Genomic DNA, 12,305 nt, shown 5'->3' on the forward strand with positions numbered 1-12,305 from the left:
CCCACCCTCGCCTCACCTGCGCTGGGCGCAGGGCCCAGGTGCGGGGGCGAGCACGGCGAGGGCGCCTCTCCCGGCCGCCAGCGGGGCGGCGGCGGCGGCGGGGGCGGGGCCGCGCGTACCTGGGCCACACCGGCGCGGCGCTGCCCTCCCAAGTCTCGCCGGGCCGCCGGGCCCCCGGGGGTGAGCCTCCCGGGCCGCTCGGGATGCTGGCCGCTCGCGCGCCGCCGGCCACCCTTGTCCTGGCCTCCCGGACCATGCCCCGCTGTTTACGGGCCGGCAAAGCCCCCAGCTGCTTCGAGACGCTCGGAAACCCGGCTCCCCGAGGGTGAAACCAGCGAGCCCACGGACACCGGACTGGTCGCCCAGACCCGGGGCTCCAGACTCAGATCTTCGCCCGCTCTGCCGCCACCTCCGCCACCATCTGGGCGGGAGCGGGCTCTGGTGTTTTTGAGGAGGGGGTGTGGTGTAGGGAAAGGAATCCTGGGGATTTCTGCCCCCCCTTTTTTTGGCCTTTGGGGCTTCAGACTCAGGGAACTCGCTCATGGCTTTCTTGATGAAGAAGAAGAAATTCAAATTCCAAACCACTTTCACCCTGGAGGAACTGACTGCGGTCCCCTTCGTGAATGGGGTCCTCTTCTGCAAGGTCCGGCTGCTGGATGGTGGAGATTTTGTCAGTTTGTCGTCAAGGTAGGACCTGGGACATTTCCTACCTGCCGGTGAAGGGGGTGACGCGATCTAGCTCCTCGGCAGTGTGCAGTTCTTCCTTGGGACGAGGGTGCCCCAGGGCATCTGTGTGTCAAGGATAGATTTGTACAAGGCACGATAGGGCCGGAACGAGCTGGCAAGGTGCCAGGCACCTGTTTGCAGGTGACCAGCCAGATACCTGGGAGTCTGTTTTTGCAGCTGCCCTTTGGAGCTCTGCATGCAGCCCACAATAGGCCCATCCTACAGACTTGTATGTAGTAGAGAGCAGTTGGATTTCCGCTTTGAGGGAGCAGGAAAGAGGTGTTCCAGAGCACCTTGCACCCTGGCTGCACCTGGGGCTGTCATGATTTCGTGCTTGTGGCAGCACAGGTTCTCTGGCTCTCCCAGGTGGCTGCAAAGGACCAGTCCCAGGAGCTCTGGGGTCTGGCTGGAGATGGTGGCTGTTTTTTGGCCTGCCCAGCCCCTTCTGAGTGACTGTCCTCCTGTGGCCGAGCTGGACTGCTTTACATTGCAAATGCCCTTGTCGGGAGGCTGCTGCCCTCTCCATGGGTTGAGTTTGGTTTTGTGTTGATCCCCATCCTGGCGGGTCCAGCTGGCTATCTTATTGTGGAAGGCAACTGAGCTCCCAGGCTGCCCACCGCCCATTGGGTCCACCTGGGGTCACAGCCCTGGCTTGTCTGGAGCGATCCTTGGGGTCGGACAGATAGGGATTTGGATCCTGGCCTGCTCTGGGCTCTTGTTTCTGCTTCTGGAAACTGGGCCTGATACAGGTTCCACCGTCAAGAGTTGTGGAGCAGTTTCAGTAGAGAATGCACTGGGGGGCCTGGCATGTGCTGCCTCCCTCACCCAGCCTGCCCCTTGCGCCTGAGGCCTTGTGGGGCCAGTGAGCATGGGCTGCTGCCACTATTCTGAGTGAAACTGAGGCCCAGCAAGAGGAAGTAAGTGGCTTACCAGGGACCTCAGAGAAGGGGGTGATCGGCTGAACTTGGGCTGTTGGGAGACCTGTTGGATGAATCTGGAGGTTGCGTCTTCTGCAGGGAGTAGGGGAGCTGCACAGCCTAACCCAGATTTTGGTGTTCTGTGTGGGCAGGGTGAGGTCCCTTTTCCATGTCCTGGTTCCCTGGTCCACTGGGAGCTGCTTATCTGAGGAATTTGGATAAGAGCTGCCCCTTTTGGGGGGAGCATCCTTGGTTGCATGGGATCCTGCACCCACCTCACACGGGCCCACTCTGCTCAGAGCTGGGGCCTGGAGTTGGCCAGTCACTGGCAGGGGGATTTTGGTTGACTTACCTAACCTCCCTATCTCAAGAGCCAGCAGTTGTTGGTCTCAACCCCTCGACTGTGACATAGAGCAGGGTAGAGGTGGGGTCCCTATGGAGGGGTGAGAACTGAGGCTCAGAGTGATTTTCTCGAGTTAATACAGCAGAACCTAGTTTCCAACTCAGGATGTGCTTTTAGTCACTACCTCGTTGTGCTTCTGAGCCTGTTTGCTCTTGTAAAGTGGAGGAGTGAGACCCACTCCTCAGGTTGTGAGGGGAATGGGTAATCTATGTACCATGCCCTACCCAGGCAAATCACTGCTGCATTTGTGGTTGCTGTGGGCAGAGTTGCCCAGGCCCAAGCCCCTCCAGGTCTTAGGGGGACCCCTCCACCTCCCATAGAGCAGCCCAGGCCCCCCCCCCCCCCCCCCCGTTAATCTCACCAAGGAATTGACATTGAGCCACAGGCTGAGGTCTCACTTGGCTTCCCAGGCCGTGTGACTTTTGTCACCCTACCCATTAGCCTCTCCAGGGCTCTAAACCTGCCCCCTCATCCAGGAAAGTCTGGAAAGTTCCAGATCTTAGCCCGAATGATCTGGATTCCATGTCTGTTTTCTCTTTTTTCCCCTCTGGCAAGAGGCCTCTGATTCCTCAAGCCCAGCTGAGCCCAGGCAGCCTTTCCCAGGCCTCAGCCTGCATGAAACCTGAGTAGGGCTGTGAAGGGAGGAACTGACATTGAGGCCCCCTGAGGCTGGGCACTTAGTGGGTGCAGGGTACCTGTTTGGTGCTGGGCAGGTGTGGCTACAGAGAACCTGAAGCCAGTTCAGAGCTGCCTTGGCTTTTGTCCAGGGGTTGGAGGTTCCTGGGTTCCTGCTTCCTCCACCCACACCCCACCCACCCTACTATAGCCCAGGAGCCCCACCTTACAGCCCACCCCTCCAGATTGCCATGACCCCATTGTTTACAAGTTGGGGTAGGGCCTGAGGTGACTGGACCTGTTTAGATCATTGGCTCAGATCCAGTAGCAATTTTCCCAAACCCCAGGGACCTCTGCAATGGCTCAGACTTGGTGCTGGCAGCTCAGATCGAAGCAGCCGAGGCCCCACCCCTGTAGCATCCGCCCTCCTAGCTGGAGTCTATTTCCCTGAGTTGGGTGCCATGGCAACAGCTAGGTCCACAGTTCAGCCTGACCCAGTTTGAGCAGGTAGAGCAGGTGGTGCATTGGGCTGTTCCTCAGGCTCATCTTTCTAACACCTCCTTACAGGCAGTAATCCTCACAGCCACTGTGTTCTGAGTGCCCGTGCTGTGTGCCAGGCACTGTGCTGTTTGCAGATGGTATCCCCAGGAGTCCTCTCAGCCATCTGGAGAGGCACCTAAGCCAGAGAGGCGAGAAGTCACTGGGTGGTAAATGGCAATTGGGAAAACAATTTTTCTACCATTATGATTCAAACGAGCTCTGAATGTACATTTGCTGTATGCCAGGAATTTGTTGAGCACCTCCAACGCATGCTCTGTTGAGTCCCCACAACCTTCTGTGAGCTGAGGCTGTTGTCCCCGTTTACAGGTGAAGACACTGGGTTCAGGAGTGCTAAAGTGGTTGAGCCAAGTATCGCTCAACTACAGAGGAGCAGAAAGAAGACCTGAACTTGGGTGGGTTGGAAGTAGCTATAGACCCATGTAGCATGCCCAAACCTTTGAAAAAGGTTCCTTTCAGTGAATTGGATGGTACAGGAAAGTACAGAGCTGGATAGTTTGGAGGCCCAAGGTAAAGAGTCCCAGGACCATAAGGCAGGAGTGGGGTTGAAGTCACTGCTATGGATGTGGGACCAGGCACAGGCTAGCATTGGAGTACAGTGGCATTTTCTGGGGTCCCTAGAGAGGCTTCCCAGACAGATGGATCCAAATGCCATCTAGGAGATTTTCGGGGGAGAGGGCGTCCCAGGAGGGATACAGAAGTCTTAGCCCAGTCTAGTGAGTTGGGAAGTAGCTAACCTGTTGAGGTGGCCTTTGGGCAGGAATAATCCTAGGTATCCTGAGGGCTCTGCTCCCGGCTGGTACTGGTCCTTTGGCTTACCCCATGCATGTGGCTGGTGGTGTCAGGGGAGGAGATACAAGGGAGGTGCTGCTTTATGTCACAGCAAGGAGGAGAGAAAGGAGAGAGTGTCTCCTCAGCCGACAGATGGGGAAACTGAGGCCTGGTACAAAGAAGTGACTCACCAGGGTCACTCATAGGTGGAACAAATCGCACAGCCAGTCGCACTGTGGTCTGGACCCGACCTCTACCCCTGTACCTCAGTACCCATCTCTGCACAAAGAAGGTAGGCTGGGCTAGGAGGAGAAGGTTGCTGCAGGGGCTCCTCCAGCTCTGAACTTGCGTGCCTGGCTGTCCGAGACACAGAGAGTCCGCTTCTCTGTCCTTTTCTTCTCTGGCAGCTTGGAGCGGTCTGTCGGCCTTCAGTGGGGTTTATTTGGGCAGATATTGAAGGGGCACCTGGGTGCTCACCATGCAGGCACTGCCTCCCTTCTGTGGTCATGGACTGGTGCCACCCAGATGGGAGGCCACAGAGGGCCATTCCCTTGGACAGGTCAGCTGTACAGCTGGAGGGCGTATGCCCAGGCCCAGTCCCTGGGGAGGCCAAGACGGCTGGTCTTTCCTCACACAGGCTTGGCAGGGCTGTGCTTCCGCAGTCCCTTGCCCGCCCTCCTTGGAAGAGGCTGCCAAATGCCACTTGGGTCCACTCCCATCCAAGGCCTGCTCTCAGGAATACCTTGGCATGGAGCAGTAGGAAGGCAGGCTGGAGATTGGGTGAAGGGAGCAGGAGTGTGGAGGTGCAGGGGACCTCTGAGATGGGCAGGGCATCCATTTTCCTGCCCAGAGTGGGAACTTAGAGCCTGAGCGCACCAGGAAGTGCTGAGGCACAAGAATGGGACCCCGTTCCACTCTGAGTACCCTTTGGTCCTGGGCTTCTGGAGGTGAGCAGGACCAGGCACCCCTCTTCCCTGGTGGGCATCATGGGAATTTTGGAGCCAGGCAGATGTGGAGTGAGTCCTTGTGGATACCAGTAGACCCTGGCAGACCAGTGGGGAGGGATTTTTTTTTTCAATAGCAAAATATTTATTGCCACATTGTATACATACATAAAGATAATACTGGGCTGGGGATTTAGCTCAGTGGTTCTGCCGCCTGCCATGCGAGCACAAGGTCCCAAGTTCGATCCCCGATACCAAAAAAAAAAAAAAAAGATAAAGATAACCCTAATCAGAGGGAATTTGCTGGGGAGGCATTTCCATTCAGGCCTCTGGCCACTCGTCATCAGGCTGGGGTCCCAGTCCTTGCCTTCATGGGGCTCACTGTCTCTTCATGGGGTACATTATCACCACAAGAATGGAGGGCTTACCTGAGGAAGGAACACTGTGAGACTCTTGAAGGTGGAGGGGTGGGGCTAGAAGTGGGAAGTAGAGGCCCCTTGCTGGAAGGCACTTACTTGGTTCTGGAGTAAAGCAAGATGGAAGGTGATGTTGGAGAAGGTGCAAGGGGCCCTGATCCAGACCTGGTGGGAGCCAGTTGGAGTTGGCCTGCAGGCAGTGCTGGCCTGGCCTGGCCTGGCTGGGCGGTGGCAGGCAGAGGAAGAGGAAAGGGGACAGATTAGAGAAGGTGGCAGGCAGAGTGGCCAGGTGAGGTCCTTGTCCTGAAGGCCTGGCCTTGTGCCTGTTGCTTAGAGTTGCTGAAGATGGACATTCAGAGGGTGCAAAATGGCTAAAAGTATCCAGGATTTTGTGGACTCATGCAGTGTTCTGTAGTTGTTGATTTACATAAAAATCTGGCCTTTCAGTTTCTTTCCAATTGGAAGATCTGACAACAGTGCTGCATGGCAGTGTTTGGCTCAATGGGATTTGCAGCTACTTCAGCGTGGGCTGTTGGTCTGGGCCTTTCCTGAACCCAGGACATGTCCTTGGTCCCCTGTGTGGACCTCATGGAAGGCCTTCCATGTGCCAGCAGAGGGACCTGTGAAGAGAATTCCTCTAGCAGGGAGGTCAGGAGGCTTCAGAGGCCAGCTCGGGCACAGGGCTGTGCTACCAGGACAGATGGTGCTGCTGGTGGCCTTGGTGAGGTCTGAGGCTGCCCTGCCTAGGCCTGGCCTTAAGAGTCTGCTCCACAGACCTGGCCTTTGCTGCCAGCTGGCTGTATTGTTGACAAGTGCTACCTGGCAGCCCCTGCCTGCCAGCCTGACAGTGGCCCTGACCCGAAGGGATCTGGTTCTGTGAGTACAAGGCCATCCCTGAGGCCTGTATCCTAGCTGGGAGCTCCATCCCCAGGCTATGCTGACCAGAGGTTTTTGTGGCAATCTCACGGCTCGCCTGTCAGCTCTCCTTGCCTAGAGATGGCTCAGAGGCCCCGGATGGCTTTGAACCCTGCTTGTTCAGTACCTGGAAGTCCTGACTTGCTTTCGAGGGGCCCTGCTTGGGCACTGGGGTGGCCACTGGTGAGCCTGCTCATGGGCCTCAGCCTAGGGACTCAGTGTATGGGTGGAGTCAGGGACCAGGCAGTGATGCTGCAACCTTTAGGTCTGTCCTTACCTACCAAGGAGCCACGGAAAGGTTCCAGCAGGGGAAACAGATTAGTTTAGAAAGAGTCCTAGAGCTAGGGTGGATGCAGAGGGGATGTGTGGCTCCTCATCCACCTCTGCTGCAAGTGCTTTGGATTGAGCGGACACCAGATCTGCCCCCGGGGTCCCAAAGTACTCTGTGACTTACCTGGCTATGGTGTCTTCACAGGGCTGGGTTGCAAACCCTTGGGCTTTGCTCTGAGCCTCTCTAGGCACTAGGCTTGGAAGAGCTGTCCAGTGTAGGCCCAGAATCGCGTGGATCCCACTGGACTAGATGCTGACTGGCTGGGCACAGCCCCCTACCCTGAGGCCAGCTTACTTTGGTGCTTGGAGGAAGAAACTCCGATAGAGAATTGGGCCTGTCCGGTGTCTGCCTCTCCCCTTACCCAGGCCTGCCTGCCATTGCCTGTGACCTTGGGCAAGGGACTTAGCTCCAGCCTCCTCTGTGACCTCCCTGGAGGTGGGGCTGTGCTGTCTGCCTCGAAGTGTTCTCCAGAGGACATGGTGAGGTAATGCCTGTCAGACATCCAGCTTGGCTCCTGGCCCCAGCCTGAGTCACCATGGTGGGCTGGATGGTGTGCCTCACTTGGTCCTGTGGCAGCTGGTACTCCTCTGTGGGCCAGGACTGATAGGGTGTCACCAGAGAGGGTGCTTCCCACTCATGTTCACTCACAGCTCCCAGGGTGACAGTGACAAGGAGCACACCTGGTGTCTGGGCTCAGGGCCCCTGGGGTTGGCCTGCTTTCTGTCCCCCGTTGGCTTAGTCCTGTCCCCCTGGAGCACCCTTGGCATTGCTGGCTTAGGGACCACTCTGGCAGCTAGAGGACAGCTCCCCAGAGCTGGTCCTGACACTAGGAACTGGCTGTCACCTGCTGGTGGCAGGGGTGCAGGTGAGAATATGCAGCCCTTTGGCCCTTATCTCACCCCTCGGCCTCTGGGTGCTCCTCCTCTGCCCTGAAGTTGCCTCTTCCTCAGCCTCCCACCTCCCCACTTGCTGAACTCCTGCCCAGCCCAACAGCCCCTCCTTTGGGAAGCCATTCCTAGCTCCTCTGGCCTTTTCAGCTCTATGAGTCCTCATTTCAGGGTACTGCAGCCCCCACCCCTGTGTCTAGCTCCTTCCCCAGACTGTGGACCCTTGATGGTCAGGAGTGGTCTCCATTGCACTGTAGGCCTGAACCTCCTGCTTTGGGTTGGCACTGTCCCAGGCTGGAACTTTTCTCCCCTGGCTCTGAACCAGAGTATATGCTGGACTATGGCGGCCACAGCCAGCTGTGTAGCCCAGGCACTCCCCTCCTCTGTGCCCGAGGTATCAGCTGGTGTCAGGAGCAGCCCTCACCCGCATACCAGGCAGCCTGGTGCCACCATGGGCTCTAAGGTGGTAATTGAGAGGCAGCTGTGGGCCTGATGGTAGGGTTCAGTGGGCCCCCCACAGGGGCAGCAGCGCTCACAACCGGTAAGGAAAGAGGAAGAGAGGCTGTGGCCCCACTCAGGCTCTGCATTTGGACCTTGGCAGCTCCTGGATGGCTCTGTGACTGGCCAAAGGCTTTGCCCTTGCAGCTTCGGCTTCTTCCTCCATCAAGTCCTCCTGAGATCAGGGCTGCCTGCTTAGGACACTGCCAGGCCACTGGTAGCTAAAAGACCAAACCTGCCCAGACAGGAGCTAGGCAGACTGCTGCCAGGGAAGGCGGAAGTGTGGGTCCTCTTCGCACGAAAAGCACCCTTGCCTCCCACCACTTCCTCTCAGAGTGGCTAGACTTTGCACACCTGTGGCTTGTATTGTCCCCTCTGTTACAATTTCCTGGGCACTTTCCATGTCTGAGTCCCTGGTTGGGCCCTGTGATGTGGTCCCCAATCCTATAGACCCCTAAAGGAGAAGCACACAACAGTTGGAACTGTGGCGACTGACCATGAGGAAGTGATGTAGGGCTGGGGTCTTGGGGACAGCCAGGGTTAGAGAGTGGCCTGGAGGGAGCTTGGAGGAGGCGAGGGCCCTGCAGAGGGGCTCACACAACATCCTGAGGGGTGGGGGCCTCAGAAGGGTTCAGATCAGATCAGAGTCATCTTTGTATTGTAGAACCACAAAGGGCAGCGGCAGGGCGAGAGTCATCTGAGAAAGGTGGCTTTTCACCCTGCTCATTGCAGGAGGACTGAAAGCAAAACTCCCTCTGCAGTGGGAAGGATGAGCAAGCTGCTGCTATGGCGGCAGAGGACCAGTGTCCCTGCCAGCACTAACCAGGAGGGTACACGGCCATCTGTGTAGAGTTTTAAGCATTCAGGTATAAGTCAGGGTAAGGTCATCGGCATCTGGAAGGGGCTGGTTCTGTGGCTGTGTTCCCTCAGAGGACCTGTGAGCTGCACACCTCTGCTAGAAGTGAGTCTTGAGCTGCCCCACCCCTCTCGTGGTGCTGGGTGGGCACCGAAGCCCTCTGGACACAATGAGTCACCTTGGGCTCCTGGAGGTAGTCCTCGGGACTTTCCTGGGTTTTTCTGTCAGGCCAGCTTGAGCCATCTGACTGATGAACCATCGCTTTTGTGTGTGGGGCTCATCTTGGCAGCTGCCAACAGCCTCCGGCTGGGAATTTTCCTCTTGCCTCTTGCAAACCCCAGCAGGGCCTGTGGGGCTGTGGGGCTTGGCAGGTCCAAGACTTGGGGGCTTCCTGGGGCTGCCAGCCTGCTGGGTCTCTGAACCTTGCTTTCCTCATCAGTGAATAGGGCAGTAACCTTCTCTGTGATGTGTGGATGAGATGGGTGAATGTACCCATCATAGCCCTGGCACAGAGTGTGCTCAGTGAAGGCTGGCAGTAGTTAGTGTCAATCAAGGGCAGTGGTTAGAGGGGAGCAAGGATAGGAACAGGAAGGAAAGGTCCCTGTTTCCCTGTTATCCTTAAGTTGTTTCTCTTCTCTCTTCCTGCAGTTCACCCATTGAAACAATTGTGATTAGATCTGGGTCACTCGCATGCATGAGCAGAGACCCTGAGACATGTCCATCTCAGGGAATGAGCAGAATGTGGAGGTGTTGCCATTCCATCTGCGCTGGTCCTGGGCCCTGTTGGGGATTGGCCCTTGGTGTGCTCTCGCTGTGTGGCAAAGAAGGCTGATCTGGGCCACAGCAGTTCTTGAGGGGTCTGTGTCAGCTAAAGATGATCACATAATAGAGCTGGGCCTGGGTGAGGCCAACCCTGCTTATTGTGGATGTACGAGCTGGCCCATTGGGATGTATCCCAGTGTCCTGCTCAGCCAGGCCCATAGCAAGTGCTCAGCAAATGCACATAGAGTAGGAAGCTGGCCCCGAGTTGTCCATGAGCCTGCGGAATCAGGTGTCCAGGGAGGAGGTAGAGACCTGTGAGTCAGGGCTTGTGTCCTGAATGACCCTGAGCCCTTTGTCCTGTGGCTGGAATCTCTGAGAGCTGTGAGGACGGCTGGAAAAACAGGTCTGGCTTGGTGCTGGGCTGGAGGAAAAGTGACTCTGCCTGAGCAATCTCTGATTATCTGGGGGTCACCTTAGAAGGCCAGGAGGCCACAGGGAATATGGTGTGGGTCAGTGGGCACACCTAGGTGGCAGACCCAGTGATGGCAGCGATCTCCGACCCAACCTTTGTGTCTGCGGAGAATGAGGCCCAGCCACAACTGGGAAGTGCCTACCTGGAGGTGGCATAGGAAGACTTACAGGTGTGCTTGTGGAAGGCTCTCATTCAGTCATCAGATGCTTACTGTGCATCCACCTTGTGCCAGGCACTGTCCTCAGGAAGGGGAAGCAGCAGGGAACACAACAGAAGCCCTGCCTTCAGGAGTGGTGCTGTTTTCACCATCCCAGAAAGCAAGGCCCAGAAGAGGAAGCCCACACGTGCTGGGGTGCCCAAGGATGAGCTTGGATGGAAGGCATCCGCGTGACTCGAGTCCAGCCATTGGAGGAACGGGGCCCTGGGGATGAGGATCCCTCCCTCCTCTCTCTCTGGTGAATCAAACACCACCTAGGTGTGAGTCCTCCAGGAGTGGCCATGCGTGCCTGGGCCACCTGCCAGCCCACCTCTCCACTGTCCCTGCCCAGTTCAGGGTCTGGGGCAATGATCAGATGCATGGCCCTCAGGCAGGAAAGGGAAGGGACTGGGTCAGGGACTTTGCCTGCATCCTGGACCATATGATTCTGAGAGGAACTTGAGGTCCCTCTCTTCAATTCCTCCTGAAAGGCTGTAGGCCCTTGCCCCATTCAGCGTGGATGCCTACCGTGTTTGTGCCAGGCCCTGTAGCAGCTCGATGAGACAGGGACAGGGTGTGACTGAGGCCCTTGGCTCCCCATCTCTCTGCATCTCCATACTTCTGAGTGGGCCTGCTGAGTCTGACAGGGGAAGGGAAGTCCTGGAGCAGAGCTGGCCCTGCAGCTCCATTTGCTGCCATCTTGGCCTGGGAGGGGAAGTTGCTTCCGCAACCTAGCGTGACACCCACTGTTTTCTTTCTTTTTTTTTTTTTTATTTATATACTAATTGGTACATTTTAGGTATACAGTACATTTACATTTATCATTGGGTGCTTGTACCTGTACATGATGTATCTTGGTTCTTATTTTTTCCCCATTACCTATGTGCCCTTCACCCCTTCCACCCTTCCCTATTTACATAGATTTTGTTTCCTTTATTTTTTCTTTCTCATAATTTTTCCTTTCCTTTCTTCCCTTTCCCCTTCCCTCCCACCACCCCTACACCTTTGGACCTTTTCCTATTTCAGATTTTCAATTAATCGTTTTAATCATTTTCATCCTTATTTACACTTTCAGTTTCTCACACTAGAGATACTATTCAGTATTTACATGTGTGTCCTATTTATTTCACTTAAGAGTGTGGCCTATATGCATCCATTTAGCTATAAATGACTAGTTTCTCGTTCTTTATGGCTAAGTAGTACTCCATTTTATAAAAAAAAACCCCACATCTTCTTTATCCAGTTTCCAGTTGATGGGCACTTGGGCTGTTTGGAAGCTTTAGCTTTTACAAACTGTGCTGCTATAAACATAGGTGCACATATATTGCTGTGGTATGATTCTTTTAATTCTTTGGGGAAGATCCCCAGCAGGGGAATACCTGGGTCAAATGGGACCTGTAGTCCTAGTTCTTTGAGGTATCTCCATACTGATTTCCACAGTGCTTGCACCAGTCTGCACTCCCACCAACAATGGAGAAGGGTTCCTTTCTCTCCACACCCCCTCCAGCATTTGTTACTGGTTGATTTCTTGATAGCAGCCATTCTTTCTGGGGTGAGGTGGAATCTCAGTGTTGTTTTTGTCTGCATCTCTCCAATGACCAATGATGTTGAACATTTTTTCATATATTTATTTGCTGCTTTTATTTCTTTGCCTGAGGAATGTCTGTTCATTTCAGATGCCCATTTTTGAATTGGGTCTTTGAATTTGGGGGGGGTCTGATTTTTTTCAATTCTTTATATATTCTAGATAGTAGACCTTTGTCTGAGGTACAGCTGCTAAAAATTTCTTCCCATATTGTAGATTGTCTCTTAGCTCTATTGGTAGTTTCTCTTGCAGTGCAGAAGCTTTTTTAATAAGATGAGATCCCAGTTGTTGATTCTTTGTGTTAGCTCCCGTGCTACTGAAGTTTTGTTCATAAAGTCTTTTCCTATGCCAATGTCATTGAGAGTTCTACCTAACTTACCTTCCAGCAAGTTTACTGTTTCTGTCTTGATATTTAGCTCTTTAATCCACTTTGATCTTAGTTTAGTGCACAGT

General features: G+C 55.1%; 1 protein-coding gene and 1 long non-coding RNA gene across 2 annotated transcripts in view; one reads left to right on the plus strand and one right to left on the minus strand.

Moving 5' to 3' along the window:
- Nucleotides 1-142: 142 nt before the first annotated feature.
- The window catches only part of Eeig1 (estrogen-induced osteoclastogenesis regulator 1), a 34,870-nt gene continuing 22,707 nt past the window's right edge, over nt 143-12,305 (plus strand). Inside the window, exon 1 of the mRNA XM_004849282.3 lies at nt 143-687. Within this exon, the coding sequence (XP_004849339.2) occupies nt 542-687 (146 nt within the window). The 5' untranslated portion in view covers nt 143-541. The remainder of the gene's footprint in view (nt 688-12,305) is intronic.
- Nucleotides 2,400-7,030, minus strand: LOC147826070 (uncharacterized). Its single transcript, XR_015439837.1, has 3 exons — nt 6,720-7,030; nt 5,450-5,571; nt 2,400-5,362 (listed from the first exon to the last, which is right to left on the minus strand). It is a non-coding gene; the product is annotated as an uncharacterized LOC147826070 (long non-coding RNA).

This window comes from Heterocephalus glaber, unplaced genomic scaffold (genome assembly GCF_053883595.1).
Source record: "Heterocephalus glaber isolate CG9 unplaced genomic scaffold, H.glaber_assembly_v1.0 deba00001479, whole genome shotgun sequence".
Taxonomy (NCBI): Eukaryota; Metazoa; Chordata; class Mammalia; order Rodentia; family Bathyergidae; genus Heterocephalus; species Heterocephalus glaber.